The following is a 19,601-nucleotide window of genomic DNA, read 5'->3' as shown; positions in this document are numbered from 1 at the left end:
ACCCAGCATCTCTTGAATAGACTCTGCCACTGTCACAGCAGCCACCTCTGCCACCCTTAATGCTACCTCCTCAGGGCAAGCAAGATATAGTCTGAGATGCATGATAAAGTGCAAGGCAAAGGTGGGATTGCTGGATGGACCGGCGACCTTTCCAGTCCCTGGAATCTGGCCGCCTCCTTTACATCCTGGCTTCAAAGACATACGGCACCTGCTTTCACTCCAGAGGCCCTTGAAATGTGGGAACCCAGTGCCCCAGGCCCAGATATGGAGGTGGTGGCATGTGTGATGCTTACCATTCCTCAGGTGTGCAGGAACTTCCCAGCCCCAGCTCAACTAGACGGGTAACAGGCAAGGGCCAACAGGGACAGACTGGGGTGTTAATGCCCAGATGTGGCAGAAGGGAATGGGGAGGTGCAGTGGCATCCCCTTAGTGGGTAACCTCCTCCATCATCTCCACAGCCATGTCCTACCCAGTGGCCGGTCAGCCCCAGTGTGCCAGCAGCTGCTATCAGACCCAGCTCAGTGACTGGCACACTGAACTCTCAGGACTGTGAGTATCTGCCCTCTTCATCTCCAGGCCTGCCCTGGGAAGTGGGGATAGGAGGGAAGGTCACCTCCAACCCCCACTGACACACTACTAACCCCACTGTTCTTTGGACTCTGAATTCCCACTCTCTAACCCTCAGCCCTTCCTTGGACTTCCAACACTCCTTGGGATCCTCATCTCACACCTTCCAACACTCAACTTCTTGGACCTTCAACCTTCTTCTAGGACCCCCAACTCCTCATTCAAACCGTATTCCTCAACCTTTAAAGCACTCCCTTCTGGGGCCCCTGGTTCCCTCTGGGACCTTCACTTTCCCCAACCTGTGTGTATAGTTCTTTGCAACTTGATTCTCCGTATAGATTAGAATGAGCACCACTGCAATCATGATACAGAACTGTTCCATGAAACCAAAGACCTCCTCATTCTACTCCTTTGTAGTCACACCCACCACTTATTCCTGTTACTATTCTTTGGAAACCACTATTCTGTTCTCAGTCTCTATAATTTTGTTATTAAAGTGGGTTTTAAACTAAGTTTCTTTAAAGGTAGAAGGAGGAAAAGAAGGATAAAATAACTGCTTTTAAGTCCCTGAAATATTTTAAAATGACACAATGAAACATATTTAAAAGAAAAAAAGCAAACTGCAAAACTGAATATACGGTGTAAGTCATATTTGAAAAAAATTTATATGCAGAAATAAAATTCTAGATACAAATACTGTAAAATGTCAGCAAATGCTCTTCTCTCAAGGTGGGGTTATAAGATTTTATTTTCTTTACTTTGGGCCTTATTCATTTCTCCACATTTTTATAAATGAACATGTGTAAATTATACACAGGAAAACATATGAAAATAAAGAGGCACCATGTGAAGTTTTAAATGTTTGCCTGTTTTTCCTCCAATGTATAGACACAGTCTGTCATTTTTGCAGCTTTTACCATACAAATGTTTAATATAGCCCCGTGCCATCCTCCCGAACCCATGACATTTCCTGCTTAGTTTCTCCTTTGATCAATCAGAAGGTTTAAAATCTGTAAACAGTCTGAGTTCAGTTAGAAAATTTATAGAAAATGATGTCATCCTGCCCTTTGTACAAACGAGAGCAAATGAGTTCCTGGGATCTAGACATAATTTTCTTTCATTTGTAAAGAATGAAGGTGTCACAGAAAAGAAACATTTACACTGCAAACAAGAGAGAGGGGAAAATATCAAATGTTGATAGAAAAAGACCAGATAAACTGAGGAAACTATGAAGACACTTTTTAATGTTTGTAAAAGCTTAGTGTTGCTGGTTTATGAGATTCCTGAGATGTGGTTATAACTACAGTTTTTGAGCTGGGCTACAGGTACAAATCTCTATTCTGTCATTCTCCATCTGTGCCCCTGGGCAGGTGGTTTTTGTGAGGATCACCTGAGATAATGAGCAAGAAAAGCGCTTACCCAGTGGGTTTAACATGCCTCAAGTGCTTGATACATGTTCAATGTTATTACTGTCATAACTTTACTGAAATATGTGTTTGTAGCTGTGCCTTTAAGTCCCTTAAAAAAAAAATATATATATATATATATATACACACACACACAATCATTTGCAGCCTTTGGAGTAAATATAAAGTAGTGGAAAGGCAGAAACAAAAACAAAATAAACCTCATTAAAAAACAGCTCATACAAACAGTGAAACATAACCATGTGTAATAGATGAAAACTAGGCATTAAAACTGGGGTTGGTAGGGTGAATAGATGGAAAATGATCAGGGACCTCGATTGTTAACACTGCTGAATCCAAGGTCCTAAGCTTTGGAACAAAGCAACCCTTCTTATTCATTCAACACGTCTGTATGGAGCCAAACATTGTGCCAAATTCTGGGATTCGGCAGCAAAGAAGACTCTCAGGGCTTATTCTGTGACCCTCTTTCCAGACAAACTATATCCTACCCAGGTCCATGGCTAATCATCATTTTGATGTTCTATTTCAAAGACAACAGTCAATGCTTTACACATTTGATATGTTTGGCCAACTATGTGGCACATCAAACTTCAAGCAGCATGAACTGGTTTTGGAACATTTTCAAATTTCACCAAAATATCAATATACTTATACAATTTACACAAACAAAGCTAAAAGTGAAACAAAAATTTTTAACTACTTAATCATGAAAAGCATAACTCCAAAATAATAATGAGAATATCATACGAATATTTATGAGCTATGGTTAAGCTCCACACAACTCCATTTTTTTTTTAACTAGGGAAATACACACTCATTAGAAAGCATTCTTAATAAACAGTGTAATCTTCAAAGGTTGAAGCGAGGCAACTGGAGAAAGAGGAAAGAGGACATTGGAATATTTTCACATGACAAAGCCTCCCTGAAGATTATAATTAGCCTCCCTCCCCACTTTTGTGCTGGGTGAAAATGACCGTCAAATTGTGAAGAAAAACTCACAGCCCAAGTACTTTATTTTTTTAAAAATAATTTTAAAATATGTTACTATGTGTTCCTCTTAATATCACCAAATATAAGAAAAACAAGAAAATGGTCAGGCAAGGTGGCTCACGCCTGTAATCCCACCATTTGGGAGGCCGAGGTGGGTGGATCACCTGAGGTCACGAATTTGAGACCAGCCTGGCCAATATGGTGAAACCCCATCTCTACTAAAAATACAAAACATTAGCTGGGCACGGTGGCGTGCACCTGTTGTCCCAGCTGCTTGGGAGGCTGCGACAGAAGAATTGCTTGAACCCAGGAGGTGGAGGTTGCAGTGAACAGAGATCCCACCACTGCAGTCCAGCCTAGGCAACAGAGCGAGACACCATCTCACACAAACAAACAAACAGGAAAATGTAATAAAGATAAAAGCAAAAGTTAAAGAATAAAAAAGAAAACAGAAGATTTTATAAATCTAAGTGTTGTCTCTGAAAATATAATAAAACATCCAACCTCTGGCTAGAGTTACCAAGAAAAAGAGGAACACAAATACATACAATTAAAATTAATGTACACAGATATTAAAAGATGTATACATATTGTTGTACTTTAATGAAAAATTTTAAAACTGCAGATGATTTTCTAGGAAAAGATAATATGTGACATATGAAGAATGCTTACAAAATGAATCTAAAAGGCAAAGGACACAAACAATACCATCTCAAAGAAATAAAAATGGGTCAGTAAATAAGGTTCTCTGGCTGGGTGTGGTGGCTCACGTCTGTAATCCCAGCACTTCGGGAGGCTGAGGCGGGAGGATCACCCGAGGTCAGGAGTTCAAGACCAGCCTGACCAACATGGAGAAACCCTGTCTCTACTAAAAGTACAAAATTAGCCTGGTGTGGTGGTGCATGCTTGTAATCTCAGCTCTACTTGGGAGGCTGAGGCAGGAGAATCGCTTGAACCTGGGAGGCAGAGGTTGTGGTGAGCCAAGATTGTGCCATTGCACTCCAGCCTGGGCAACAAGAGCAGAACTGTCTCAAAAAATAAATAAATAAAATAAAAATAAGGTTCTCTGTCTACAGTCTTTGGCCTGGGCTGTGCTGGCTGGGTGGAGAAATGGCAGGGAAAATGACTCTCATTCACTATTAATCGAAACAAAATTTATATAGCTTTCGTGGACTACAACTTGAAAATATGTATAAAAAACCTTAAAATATACATACTTTTGATTTAGCACATAGTCTCTTAGAAGTTATCTTAGAGAAACTGTAAAGGATATAAACAAAAATTTAGCTTCAAGAATATTTATATGGTGAAAAATTGGTAACAATGTAAATATTCATAAAAGGGGATATTAAATAAATGTTACCATTCTTCCATGAACAATCATATTGTAGATTAATATTTATTGACATGGAAACTGCTAATTTCCAGAGGACATTTAAAAATGAATAACAAACTGGGCCACAGACAGCCCTTCAGTATAGTTTACAGCAAAGACTGCACAGGCCATATTGGTCATAGTGCAATGAAAACATAACCTGAGTAACTTTTGATTAAAGAAAAAATTGAAACTTCTATTTAAAAATATCCAGATAATAAGAATAAGAGAGTATTACATATCAAATATTATTAAATGACAACATTCTATTCAGAAATAAATTTATGAGGTTAGAAAAACTACTAACATTCCTAAAGAAAGCAGACAGAAAGAATATATGATAAGGTTAAAAGTAGATACTAATCAGTATAATTAAAAAGATCACTTTTAGAAGCATGCCAAATTCTATATCTTGTAAAGAATACTTTCAAAAGCTCACATTCATTGCTGAAGTGTTTATAATAGTAAATACTGGAATAAAGTTAATGTTAAAAAAGATGCAATTGGTTAAATACACTAGGATATATCATACATCTGGTGTATCCTAGAAGTTTTGTTTTTGTTTTTTTTTTTTGAGACAGGATCTCACTCTGTTGCCCAGGCTAGAAAGCAGTGTTGTGACCTCAGGTCACTGCAACCTCTGCCTCCTGGGGTCAAGGGATCCTCCCACCTGAGCCACCTGAGTAGCTGGGGCTACAGGTGTGCGCCACCATGCCTGGCTAATTTTTGTATTTTTTGGCAGAGATGAGGTTTCACCATGTTGGCCAGGCTGGTCTCAAACTCTTGACCTTAAGCGATCTGCCCACCTCGGCCTCTCAAAGTGCTGGGATTACAGGCGTGAGCCACTACACCTGTAATAATTTTTAAAAATTATACTTTAACAAAATTAGCTGGGCATGGTGGCACATGCCTGTGATCCCAGCTATTTGGGAGGCTGAGGCAGGAGAATCGTTTGAACCTGGAAGGTGGAGGTTGCAGTGAGCCAAGATCGCACCATTGCACTCCAGCCCCAGCAACAAGAGTGAAACTCCGTCTAAAAAAAAAAAAAAAAATTATATTTTAGGAGCTTCTTTAATGATGTAGGAGAAATGTGCCAGGTTCATTAAGTGAAAAAATTAGGCTTCAAAATATGACTATAAAGATGCATATCAGGTTGGGCGTGGTAGCTCATGCCTGTAATCCCAGCACTTTGGGAGGCCGAAGCAGGCAGATCACTTGAGCTCAGGAGTTCGAGACTAGCATGGCCAGCATGGTGAAACTCTGTCTCTACTAAAACTACAAACATTAGCTGGCCATAGTGGCATACACCGGTAGTCCTAGCTACTTGAGAGGCTTGAGTAATGAGAATTGCTTGAACCTGGGAGGCAGAGTTTGCAGTGAGCCGAGACTGTGCCACTGCACTCCAGCCTGGGCGACAGAATGAGACTCCATCTCAAAAAAAAAAAAAAAAAAAAAAAAAAAAAAGATGCATATCAGAGTCTCAGAGTCTTAAGCAGGGGGCCAAAGAGTGTACAAAATTGTGGTCATATGGCCGGGCACGGTGGCTCACGCCTGTAATCCCAGCACTTTCAGAGGCCAAGGCAGGCAGATCACCTGAGATCAGGAGTTCAAGACCAGCCTGGCCAACATGGTGACATCCCGTCTCTACAAACATACAAAAATTAGCTGGGCATGATGGCAGGTGCCTGTAATCCTAGCTACTCTGGAGGCTGAGGCGGGACAATCACTTGAACCCAGGAGGCGGCGGTTGCAGTGAGCCAAGATTGAGCCATTGCACTCCAGCCTGGGCAACAGAGCGAGACTCCATCTCAAAAAATAAAATTGTGGTCATGTGTATTCTGGTCACGGAGACCTAGAACTTTCATTAGATTCACAAAGATATCTGTGACTCTCAAAAGGTTAAATGCCTCTAACAGACATCAAGATAGTATCCCTAGACTATCTCTTGCTCGTGAGGTCATGGAGAATTTTAACTGTCTTCTCCATAAATTACTAACTTTTACATAATCAAAATGTATAACTTTTTATTAATAGAAGGGAAAAGTTTGTCTCTTATGATTGCTTCTATACTTTTAACAAAGTCTCATTTAAAAAAACCTCCCTCCTTTTTTAGAAGTCTCATTAAAAAATACCTCCCTCCTTCTCCCCAACAGCGTGCGTGCGTGCATGCACTCACACCCACACATACACACACACACACACACACACACACAGTTCAGAGGAGTGTTAGCTATAACAGAACATTTAATTTTTAAAATTCTTCAAGTCATCTCAGAAACCTAAGAAATTACAAGCAATGAACACTGGGTGTTTCTTAAATCTAGAAATATTTGTTTAAGACATGCCTGTGGACTAGAGAGAACAAGTCCTGCATATTACTGCCAAACTGTCCTGCCACTTTAATTCAAAGTGGTTCTAGATCTTTATCCCTTTTTGATCAGAAAGCTTTTGAATTAAAAAAAGTAAGTTTTAAATTAAATAGACCATGAAAAACATATATATATATATATACACGTTACTGCCAGGATTTGGATTTCACTGGCATGCTAGAGTTATCTGTGGAGTAAAAAACAGTGTGAAGGGAACAACAGTGAACCTCATGTTCCAGGTATTTGCCATACTAACCAGTTCCAGCAGAAAATGAGGTCGTAGCAAAAGCATCACCTTGGGTTGATTGAAAGCCTGGGATCAAACTCTCAGCTGAGCCTCCAAGCTTCTCGGGATGTTTGCCTGGAGAGACAAAACACCACTCAGTTCATTCTAGCAGAATCTTGCAAGGCACACACACATGGCAGAGGTAAGGGGCATTCTCTGAACTGACTTCTGGACTTGACTACTTTTACTGCATTATGGCGACACATTCAAAGGTCCTTGTCTAGTCACTGCAATAACTGAGAGAACGGCTGAGAAAAAAAAGGAAACTGTTAAGAATCAAAAGAGAGCATGTCATCAGTTTTGCAAGATGAAAAGCGTTCTGGAGATTGGTTGGTTGCACAACAGCGTGAATGTACTTAACACTATGGAACTGCACATTTAATGCCTCCCGCCCTCACTTGTAATCTATTCACTTTATACAGCTCTAATGAGTTTGATGATCTGCTTTCCATGTTGGAAGCAGTTTAGGAGAGAAAATGAGAAGAGGGAGTGGTGGAGATGGCAATAATGAGACGTTATGAGGGACAAGCATAATGACAGTAGCTTAATGTGAAAGCTGACAGCTGAACAGTAAGAAAAGGGAGAGGAAATTATTAAAACTCAGGGGCTAGTTATTTGGGTACAAAAATACTACAATTTTCAGTAGTCTATAGAGGTATTTCTATTTACAGTCCAGAATAACAACTGGTATACATAACAATGAAACAAAGTTGCCAAAAAAGTTAAGTACTATGCCCTATCTTGTGTTTAAAAAAGCAAGAAAGTAATAGGAATTTTTTTCAACAGACAGGGTCTCACTCTGTCACCCAGGCTAGAGTGCAGTGGTAAATTCATAGCCCACTGCAGCCTCGACCTCTTGGGCTCAAGTGATCCTTCCACCTCAGCCTCCCAAGTAGCTGGGACTACAGATGTGTGCCAGGATGCCCAGCTAATTTTTAAAATTTTTTGTAGAGATAGGATCTTGGCATGTTGCCCAGGCTGGTCTTGAACTCCTGGGCTCAAGTGATTCTCTTGCCTCAGCCTCCCAAAGTACTGGGTTACAGGCGTGAGCCACCACACCTGGATTGGAGTTTTAAAAGATTTCTATAAAATGATAGTTAAAGCCAAAATGTTTGGCCAATAGTTCATACCACTCAATTGGTTCTCATCATTCCTTTATCCTGCGCCCTTATCTACATTGAGAGTACTTTTTATTAGAGTACTCTCTAACATTATTAGAATTATTAGAATTATGCATATTAGAATTTGTTCCAAAGTGTGTGCATGTGCCTCTGTGTGTGTGTGTGTGTGTGTGTGTGTGTGTGTGTGTGTCCTGCCTTCCAAAGTAGACTGTTCTTCAGGCAGAAGTATATCTTCTATTTATTTAATCATCTTTCTGTGTAGTACAGTAATACAGAACTCTGATTATAGTGAAAGAAAGATTCAGTGTCCATGTGAAGGCACATTCATGGACAAGCAGTGGCAACTTTCTGGGACAGTAAACCAACCTAGGATGAGAGAACCATCACACTCCTCCAAGGAGGGACCATGCCTGATGCTGTTATCCTGGACTATGTCACAAACCTTTTCTACAAGTTTCTTCCCTAAGCATCACACTCTCCTTGCTACCACCCACAATAGATCAGGATTTCCTGAAGATGAGGACTTCAGGGCCCATGGTAAAAATAAAAATCGACTTGTATGCATACTTTGAAATCAAGCCTTATGCAAAGGCCCAAGCCTACGTTTCCACATGCATACCCTTCTAGAGTTACGATTCTTTCTCATTCCTGGTTATTTCTTAGCACAGAGAATCTATAATCAAGAAGCACAAAAAAAGACACAGCTTACTCACCTTCCCCCAGCTTGGCAAAGTCCTTGTTTAGCAGTTCTTCAGCTGTGAGTTTGGAGAAATTATCGTCATCAAAGGGATTCCACGTAGACCCTTCTGAAGGATTATAAACGTTTTGCTGAGAGGTCCGAGGAGACCCTGATGGAGTGGTGGTTGCAGACCTAGGTAGGTTCCCACCCCCATGAAACAAAAAGATATAAACGTTGAACAAAACAAAAAGGGTCAACTTATTTTCTCTGTTTCAGGATCAAATTATTTTCTGGGTCAAACCATCATTTTCCACCACAGTATTTTTTTTTTTTTTTTTTGAGTCAGAGTTTTGCTCTTTCACCCACGTTGGAGCACAATGGCGTGATCTCGACTCACTGCAACCTCCGTCTCCCAGGTTCAAGCGATTCTCCTGCCTCAGCCTCCCGAATAGCTGGGATTACAGGCGCATGCCACCACGCCTGGCTAATTTTTGTATTTTTAGTAGAGACAAGGTTTCTACATGTTGGCCAGGCTGGTCTTGAACTCCTGACCTCAGATGATCCACCTGCCTTGGCCTCCCAAAGTGCTAGGATTACAGGCGTGAGCCACTGCATCCAGCCCACGGTGTTTTCCTAAAAGGGCTTTCCACAGCACCTGAAGAATTTCCGCAGATACCCATTCCACTTTGTGAAATGAATGTCTCCTTTCCTTCATGACTCACTACCTCCCACTACTTCCTTAATCTCTTGCTTAGGTTTTTAGTCTTATCTGCAAGTTGTTTCAGTTCAGGATCTAAAAGCAACCTGTTCTTAGACTTGTGTATCTTGTGGTGACCACCATAACATCCACAATAACTGACCTCTGGAAGGGCAGGAAAGAGGTCTATTTAGGCTGCCTCTCATCTCTCAGGATCCAGCATGCATAGAGTTAAGGGCCACCATCACAATTAAAAAGAAATAAAGACAGTTACCACTACTTTGTGCATCTAAGTATCATTATATAATTTTCTTATAAAGTCTCTCTTAACTTCATTGAAAGATTTTAACTTTAGAGTGTATGGTTCCAAGACAGTTAAGGGTCTGAAACTGCATTTACTCAACACTCATCAAAATCTACTTGTCAGGCACAGAACCAGTCACTGGATTTCCAAAGGTTGACTAAGACATGGTCATTGTCTTGGAGAACTCACAAACCAGTTCGGTCAGACATACAAATAATTAACGACAATACAATGTCATATATGCTCAAAAAAATGTTCAGACAAAAATTATACATCATATCAGAGGAAGGGTCAAGGAAAAGTCAACCTCTGACATGGATCTTGATGAATAAATGAACATTCCCTAGGTGGGCAAGGAGGAGTGCAGCAGTCCCAGGAGAGCGCATAGGAGGAACAAAGGGCTCGGGAAGGTGAAGAGTGGCAAGTCTGCCTGTGAAACACAACAGGCCCTGCTGTGTTAAGCAGTGTCCTCAGCTATCATGAGGAGCCAATGAAAGACTTTTCAGCGTGGAGAGACTCGGTCAGATAGAGAATTCAGAAAACACACTGTAGAGCATGGAACAGGTGAGATAATGAGAACAGTGGGCCAAGTAGGAAAAGATTTCTTAAGATTAGTATGGCCTATGCACTAAAGACAAATTCACAGCTGCTCATTAAACACAAGTACATGCAAGATGAAATGAGCCAGAAAAATAAACCAGAAAAATAAACAAACACAAGTACACACCACTGTATTTGCATTACACACATCTACACACTTATGCAAAGAATCACACACTAACAGCCGCAGGCAGACCTTGCCCACAGAGGTAAGAACAACAAAGAGGAAGCACCACATACTTGGACTTATTGAGACTGGCCTCAGCTGCAGCTGCCTGGAGCAGCTGGGTTGATTTGCTGGCAGGGACCCCAAAGACTGCACTGTGGGTTACGTCACTGAGAATACGCCTGTGCCCAGCACGTTGGGTTTTGGGGGATGAGGGTGGAGTGAGAGATCCAACTTTCTGCCCCTGGACGGCAGGAGGTGGGGTTGTCTGAACCTTTGGCTGTTGTCTTACTGGGGCTTGAATCTGCTAGGAAGAGAGATGGAAAGTGTTTCATTAAATTAAAAAAAAAAAAGTTAAAGGAAAAACAAACAGATAAGCGTAACAACAACAAAAAAAAAATGCCACATAATCACTAACATGAAACTCACATGGCTAAGTTTATCAATAATGCCCAGAAAGAAAAATCCAGGCTTTGACAATCTGTGCTGCAACTTTGAGACTGATAACAACATGGTATTTGCCTGATACACATAAATTTCAATCTTCATCAGCGATAATATGCAGGGTAACCATATGTTAACCATATTCAGCTCAAAGCATAAGAATGCAGAAGCTATTCCAACTGTAAAGATCTAGAATTTATCATAAAGGACCACTTTGTATTTCTGGAGTCACATACAAACTCATTCAGAATGCTTTCAAAGGGCAAGCAATAGATCCTATCACTACAGGTAAAGGCCAATGAAGACGTATCTCCAGCGAAACACATTTAAGCTGAATGATTTCTGCTAAGAGATCCCTCACTCTCTGCCATAGCGAGACCACAGGTTGGGAGTGAGTCAGAGAAAATTCTACTGTGATTAATAAATGTTACTGCTTGTTTGCTTTGAAATTTTATTTTAGGTTCGGGGGTACATGTGCAGGTTTGTTATACAGGTAAACAGGCAAACTCGTGTCACAGGGGTTTGTTGTACAGATTATTTTGTCACCAAGGTACTAAGCCTAGTACACAAGAGTTATTTTTTCTGATCCTCTCCCTCTTCCCATCCTCCACCTTCAAGGAGGCCCCAGCGTCTGTTGTTTCCCTCCTTGCGTCCATGAGTTCTCATCATGTAGCTCCCATTTGTAAGTGAGTGCATGTGCTATTTGGTTTTCTATTCCTCCAATAGTTTGCTAAGGATAATGGCCTCCAGCTCCAACCATGTTCTTGCAAAGCCTCCATCCTCCTTCTTTTTTATGGCTGCATAGTATTCCATGGTATATATGTACCACATTTTCTTTATCCAATCTCCCATTGATGGGCATTTAGGTTGATGCCATGTCTTTGCTGTTATGAATAGTGCTGCAATGAACATACACATGCATGTGTCTTTATGGCAGAACAATTTATATTCCTTTGAGTATACACCCAGTAATGGGATTGCTGGGTTGAATAGTAGTTCTCTTTTTAGCTCTGTGAAGAATTGCCACATTGCTTTCCACAATGGTTGAATTAACTTATACTCCCATCAAGAATGTATAAGCGTTCCCTTTTTTGTTTTGTTGTTAAGGCTCTTTATTTCATTGATGGGATGGGTATATAAGATCCTATTTCTGTGGCAACTCCTAAGAAAATATGTAGCATTAGTTTAGTGGGATTAACTTGTTTCAATCTTCAGTTTGGACATAATATTGAAGAACTGGCAGAGAATAGAAGAAGAAGAAGAAAGAAAAAAAAGGTCCTGATGATGACTGAGCTAATAATACAAGGACTCTTGTGATGTGGGCCATTTTCAAAACAGGCCAAAATGCCACCACAGAACAACATACAGGTGAGAATATCCTTGTGACCATATGAGTGGTCCTTAAGCATAAGTCACCTATATCAAGGAAAATGAACAAAAAATGTTAAGAAAGCCACCCAACCCCTTTCCTTTACACTATCAACCAAGAGATAAAATAACTTTGGATATAAAATGCCCCAGGTATTTCACCATCCCTTCCCTCCAGTCCCTCCTCTCAGATTAGAGTTGCTGCTCCATGCTGCAACTCAGTTCAGCTGCAGTCTCAGTGTCTACAAAGGCAGGCCCTGAGACAGTTTAAGGAAACTAGACTATCCAGCTACCTGGGTCAGGATGCTTCTAGCTTGGGATATTGACTGCCCTCATCTTGTCCTCAGGACTTGGAAAATTTATTAAGGCAGACTATGTACACGTGTCAGTATTCCATCCACTTAACCGACAGGCTGAATGTTACAATATAAGGTTCTAATATCAATCAGAGGTTAGAAGGGTAACAAAGCTGCCCTGCTGAAGGAGAGGCAGAGTGCTCTGTGAAGACAACCACAGCTCCAGCTCCACAACTTCCTCTGGGGGTCCAGAGTTGTGCCTGTAACAGCTGGCTGAATACTACCACACATAGGGGTCAGAGGGCTTTGAGGATACACTGAATGGGCTTATTTCATGAGACATTCATTAATCTGAAAAGAACACTAAACTGTTGGGTCCCTTTATTTTGAAGAGTCCAGTGACAACTCTATTTTGAGATGAAGGACTGGAGGGAAGGGATGGTGAAATCTCCAGGGCATTTTACATCCGAAGTTGTTTTGTCTCGAGGTTGATGGCATAAAGGAAAGGAGTTGGACGGTTTTCTACCACTTGGAGAACATTTTTCTCTTCTGTTCTCCAGATGCAGCACACTGAAGATTAGATGCCTCCTTCAGGACACCTTGCCCTATAACAGCAATCTACAGACATTAACTGGTTTGTACCTGTTCAGCTACGCCTCCCAGCAACCCTGGCAGACAGTTATACTTCCACTTAGAATCAAAGAATGTGAGAGTTTAAAGGGACCTTAGAAAATGCAGATTTCAATTCCTGCACTGAGGCCAAGTGCTCATTCAAGGTCACAGGGTCACAGGGTTAACTGGAAGCAGAGCCCATGTCTCCTGACTGGCTCAGGACTCTTTTCTGCCCCATGATGCCATCCCATCCAAACAGGATTGGAAAGTGGGAGGAGGGACAGAGAGACCACAGGAGAAGGAATAAAAAGACTCAGATGTCTATTTTGCTGACGATTTTAAAAAAACGTAATTATAAAAGGAGTATAATCACATCAAGAAATGTAAGAATATAGAAAAGAGACTTCTATTCCATCACTCTAATACAACTAGATATAATTCTTATCTTTTTGGTACCTTATACTTTAAGTCTCTTTTCAAGTATATAGTTTTTCCGTAATTTCACAATTCCTTTAACATTACCTCATGAGCATTTCTTTTCATACTGTTGTACAGACTTTATAACCGTGCTTTTTAATGGCTGCACAGTTGGGTTTCTCAGCAATTTAGGTTGCTTCCAAATTCTCTGGGCTATTATTAATAAGACTGCAATAAACATCTAGGGCAAATGGCCATTTTCCCTTTGCTAATTATTGCTTTAAGATGGCTACAGGGTATGCTTTACCTTCATTCACTTGCTTCTTTAGATTAGCCCTGCCAAGAGTCAGCGGAGACAGGGATGGGTCAAAGCTGAGAAGCTCTATGGCTCCTGGCCAAAGCATGGTCTATTTCTGTTTCCTCTCTGTCCCCAAAACCAACTATCCCAGGGCAAAGTGTTCAAAGTGTTTTTTCATCCAGAGAACACAGAGAAAGTTCATAATTCATTCCCAAGGGAGTAGACACTTTTGTCTAGGAGAAGCACAGGGGAACCTCATAAGAAGTGAAGTCAGTAGTAGTTGATCATTTTATCACCCTGGATGAGCATTTGTTATAATTAAACTTAAACACAGATCAGGATTCTTTGATTCTTGCCCCAGCTCCACTACCATCAGTTTGTATGTCTTGGGCAACCACTTTCTAGTCTATGCCTCAGTTTCCAATTCCGTAAAATGAGGAGGCTGAACTGGATAATTAAGGTCCCTTCTAGCTATCTCATGTACTAATTTTTTTAAAAACTCTTTTTCCATGAACAAGAGGAACTTTACCTCTTGTTAAAAATACAGAGACTCACTGTCTACTCCACACCTGCAGGAAGTCTGAGTTGTTTTAGAAACGAAGGTGTAAAGACACTAAACACACACTTAGCTAAGACTTAAAGAAGACAATCTACGGCACTGCTTCCTTTCGAAGCGATGTAGGTTTTCTGGTTTAAGATGGGAGACAAAACTCTATTAGAAATCAATCCTCAGAAAGACAGTTTCTTTTTTTTTTGAGATGGAGTCTTGCTCTGTGGCCCAGGCTGGAGTGCAGTGGCACGATCTCCACTCACTGCAAGCTCCACCTCCCGGGTTCATGCCATTCTCCTGCCTCAGCCTCCCGAGTAGCTGGGACTACAGGTGCCTGCCACCACGCCCGGCTAATTTTTTTTTTTGTATTTTTAGTAGAGACGTGGTTTCACCACGTTAGCCAGGATGGTCTCGATCTCCTGACCTCGTGATCCGCCCACCTCGGCCTCCCAAAGTGCTGGGATTACAGGCGTGAGGTCACTGCACCCAGCAGAAAGATGGTTTCTTACTTTTCCTTTGTTCCTCTAGTAGTTAGACTTCCCTGGGAGTAACAGGGTAGCTGTGACACTCTATCAGCTGGGTATGCAAAATGTCTTTTTCTAACACCATAAAATTTTCTATCACTATCACTCAGAAAAATATGAGTACAGAAAAAAATCCACTTATCACAGGCCAAAGCATGATGTGCCCGTGTGTGTTGAAACTGTAGAGGACAATCGGACGAGGGGTTCTGATGCCATACTCAGCCAATATCTAAAAGTGGACATGCCCAATTTCTAAATTGACAAGATGGCTCAAATGACTGGATACTCAGATGCTCTGGTACCCAGGGGGATTACACCAGGGTGAATGGTCCCAGGTAAGCAGGCCCTTGACGGGAGCTGCATGGTAAACTTAAATAATGTGATTAGTAATGTCATCCAAGACAAAGAATAAACACAACATGGAGGACTCAGGGCCTGGAAAGGGCACAATGGATCAAACTGCCCCTTGAAGAAGAGAAAGGGATTAGCTTTAATCCTGCCTAGGTCCTTGACTGTTCAAAGCGACACAGACAGAGATGATGAACAGATCTTCCTGCTAGCCTAGTTTCAGAGTGATAAAAATTAAGAAGGCTCTTCATCAGTAGCCTAGAATCCTTTTTTAAAAAAACCTCTATCTTCTATAGAACATCCATACTATTCTTGGATATATCAAGGAAAGATCAAATATTTGAACCACCCAGGTGGGAAAGCAACCTGGCCCCTCATCAGCTGCTGCCATCTTTCCCACCCTTCCCCTAGCTCTCGCTGCACACATTCCTCTGCTGCTTTTGTGCTCTGAGCTCTGGTTGATTCTTACCGCTGGCTCCTGGGCAGGGGCTGGCTGTGGGGCTGCAGCTGGCTGTGGCTGGGGCTGCTGTCCTGCTGCCACAGTGGGCTTTTGCTGCAAGGCAGCCTGCTGAGTCATCAGCTGTTGTTGATGCAGGGCTGTGGCCAGCTGTTGCTGTTGCTGTTGTTGTTGTTGCTGCTGCTGCTGCTGGTAGAAATTCTGCATTAGCTGCTGTTGAGAGCCTCCTTGGGACACCACAGGGAACTGAGCAATTGCTGGTTGCTGGGTTGCTGGATGTACTGCCTGAAACTGAGCAAGAAATGAGGAGATGAATAAAGGCCTGTCCCAGAATAATAGTCACAAAAGACAAATGTCTCAAAAACAATGAAGACCAGTGCTAAAGCCAAAGGCAAGGGCAAGTAGAAAAGTCTTGAGGCTAGGCCTAAAATCTCATGATAGAGACCTCAGGGCATTAAAATACAACACAGCAGCAGTCCCTTACACTGCTAGGCTCCATCCATTGCACCAGGCTGCCTCCTGCACTACAGACTGGCCTTCCAAGTGGGTTTCTGGGCCTTGCCTAAGGGAAGCTATCTGACTAAACATCATGTGACTCCATAAGCTAGAGTATAGCAGGAGCTAATAAATGATCTCCTAATCATAGAGGTAATCCTTCTTATACAGGGATTTGAAGTAGCCAAGATTAAAATGCTTCCCTACCTGAACAGGATGAAGCAATGATGACACTGAAAAGAATAACCTAAATGTTAACTCAACTATTAAGACTCATCTCAAGTCTTACTAAAAATTATTTCCCAAGAGCTCCATTTTTATTAAACTTCCTTAAACATTCAAAATAGCCAGTGTACTCTATGACGCTTCCTTTTGTTTGTTTGTTTGAGATAGTGTCTCGCTGCGTTGCCCAGGCTGGATGTAGTTGTGCAAGCAATCTCGGCTCACTGCACCCTTGACCTCCTGGGCTCAAGTGATCATTCCACCTCAGCCTCCTAAGTACCTGGTATTACAGGTGCACACTACCATGCCTGGCTAATTTTTTTTCTTATTTTTTGTAGAGACACAGTCTCACAATGTTGCCCATGCTGTCTCGACCTCCTGGGCTCAAGCAATCCTCCCGCTTCGGCCTCCGAAGGTGCTGAGATTACAAGCATGAGCCACTGTATCTGGCCCACACTTCTTATATGTCTCTCTAATCCCCACTGTTAGGGGCTATGTGCTACATACACAAACAGAGCTCAAAATAAGGGCCTGCTGATGAACTAAGGTCAACACTGTATCTTTGAACATCCCGTACACTTTATGTAGTTATTAGAGTCAATTGGGAGGATACTGTTTGTCTACTGGGGCAAAGTTAAAGGGTTAACAAATTAGAAGATGTCAAAAAAAAAAAAAATAGCTGCCTACTTATAACAGCAAAATACTGGAAACAACCCAAATGTCTATCAACAGGAGACTGGCTGATTAAATATATTATGATAGATATATCCTGAAGGAAATATCTAACAGAATATAGAGCAATACCACTATATATGGGTTGGTGGGGATGGACTTTTGCAGATTTAACTCTGAAACTATGTAAATGTTTCACATATCCACAAAACAGAATTAAACTAAAATTTAAAAAGCAATAACTAAAAATCAAAAGCAAAACAATGCAAATAAACCGGTGTATCAAATTGGTAGCTGAACACGCCAGAAAATAATGTGCTAAACATTCTAAGGGTAAAATGGGCATGGAAATCTTAAACTGTTTTCAGTAATCATATGGTTATTGCTATCTTAAAACGATAGAACAATTAATTATCTATGTTAATGCTGTTAAGAATCAAGATTTCCAGAAAAAAAAAACAACAAAATCCAAGAAGTTAAACAGAAATCCAGTAATTACAAATCCAAATTAGGAATATAAATCTGAATTCATAATGCCTATCCTCCAACAAAACAAAACAAAATATATTTTCTAATTGTCCACTGAGAAGGCCTAGAAACAACAAGCAATCCATTAGGCAAATGGTATTTCTAGCATCAAAACTGTGGTTTCTAAACATTATTTGCACTAAAAAGAAACAGAGCTCCTAAGAAAAATGGATGATTTCAAGTCGAGGGCAGCATGATCCTAGAGGGCAGCATGATCCTAGACGGCAGCATGATCCTAGATAGCAAGGAAATCATTAAAGACCACTGGAGTTACATTCAAAGGATTTAGGAGCCAATTTGAAGAGACTTCCACTGGCCAAAGTTGGGGCAATCTGAGCTTTAAAATAAATACATTTTTTAAAACTGCAATATGCCAGGCACGGTGGTATGCACCTGTAGTCCCAGCTACTCGGAAGGCTGAGGCGGGAGGATCGCTTGAGCCCAGGAAGTCAAGGGTTGTAGTATGCTATGCTAGTTGGGTGTCTGCACTAAGGTCAGCATCAGTATGAGGACCTCCCGGGAGCAGGGGACCAGTAGCCTAAGGAGGGTTGAACCAGCGCAGATTAGAAACGGAGCAGGTCAAAACTCCAGGGCTGATTAGTAGTGGGATCCTGCCTGTGAATAGCCACTGCACTCCAGCCTGGGCAACACAGCAAGGCCCCACCTCTAGTAAAAATGAAACAAAAAAAGCAATGTATTCAAAGGTATCAAATATGTTAAAATCTAAGAATTCCTAATGATACTAACTAAACTAAACAAAAAAAAAACCTCACTGTTCACCTTTGGATGACAAGAGGGAACAAATTTATTACTCTGAAAACCAGTAAACAAAAGGAAAGAATCAAGTGTTTTTCCTGCCTTTTCTGTACAAACAGTACCTCAGGGTAGCTAAAGAGCTGATGAAAAAATTTCTTCATGGAAAACGTCCAGCCCTCAAATGAAGAGGGAATGTTAGAATATCATTGTGCCATCTCTGATGAATTAAGGAACTTGGCAAATGATCAGTGATAGCTGCTAAGCTAATGGGGAACATTAAACAAATAGATCAGACGGACAACACCTCAATACACCGATTGATCTTTTTTTCTTCCTTTTTTTTAAAAATATTTCTGGGAAACGCAGTCTTCAGGGAAATCTGAAAGTACACGCTCCCTGATCTTAATATCAATGAGGCCAGAGAGACATTATAGCCCTCCTGACATGACACAACAGGAAGAACAAAGAACTGTCAAACTGAATCAAATACTGAGTAAGCCTCGAGAAATTACCAGTGTACACGGAAGATGGTCAGACACATCAAATGACACCACAGCATGCAATCAGCTAAACCCAGAATGCCAAAAATTCCAAGGGACAAATAATTCAGTTTCTCCGAAAAATTAAATGACAAAAAGCAAAAAAAAAAAAAAAAAAAAAAAAACAGGGGAGAGGGAACCTATGGATAAAAGGGGACTTAAAAGATATATCAGCCAGCAGCCGCATAGGCTAATGTGTGTAATTCCGATGATTTGGGACGCTGAGGTGGGAGGATGGCTTGAGGCCGGGAGTTTGAGACCAGCCTGGGCAAAATAATGAGACCCCCATCTCTACCAATAAAAATTAGCCAGGCATGGTGGCACATGCTTATAGTCCTAGCTACTTGAGAGACTCAGCTGGGATGATCACTTGAGCCCAGGAACTGGAGGCTGCAGTGAACTATAAGTGCACCACTTCACTCCAGCCTGGGAAACAGAGCAAGACCATACCTCCAAAAAAACAGATATACTCATCATTATAAAATGAATACAT

The 19,601-nt window shown here is 41.2% G+C and overlaps 1 protein-coding gene across 11 annotated transcripts in view; it reads right to left on the bottom strand.

Annotated features, from left to right (window-relative positions):
• Window positions 1-19,601, bottom strand: part of AAK1 (AP2 associated kinase 1) — a 185,861-nt gene that overhangs the window by 40,433 nt on the left and 125,827 nt on the right. For 8 of the 11 annotated variants that reach the window (XM_063695825.1, XM_019020962.4, XM_055378038.2 and 5 more), the window contains exons 13-16: window positions 15,909-16,187; window positions 10,657-10,889; window positions 8,850-9,007; window positions 6,986-7,090 (exon numbers count right to left, since the gene is read on the bottom strand). In XM_063695825.1, the coding sequence (XP_063551895.1) occupies window positions 6,986-7,090; window positions 8,850-9,007; window positions 10,657-10,889; window positions 15,909-16,187 (775 nt within the window). The remainder of the gene's footprint in view (window positions 1-6,985; window positions 7,091-8,849; window positions 9,008-10,656; window positions 10,890-15,908; window positions 16,188-19,601) is intronic. The other 3 variants (XM_055378036.2, XM_063695827.1, XM_019020966.4) reach the window with 1 other exon arrangement.

This window comes from Gorilla gorilla, chromosome 12 (genome assembly GCF_029281585.2).
Source record: "Gorilla gorilla gorilla isolate KB3781 chromosome 12, NHGRI_mGorGor1-v2.1_pri, whole genome shotgun sequence".
Taxonomy (NCBI): Eukaryota; Metazoa; Chordata; class Mammalia; order Primates; family Hominidae; genus Gorilla; species Gorilla gorilla.
This window is presented reverse-complemented; position numbering and strand designations above follow the sequence as displayed.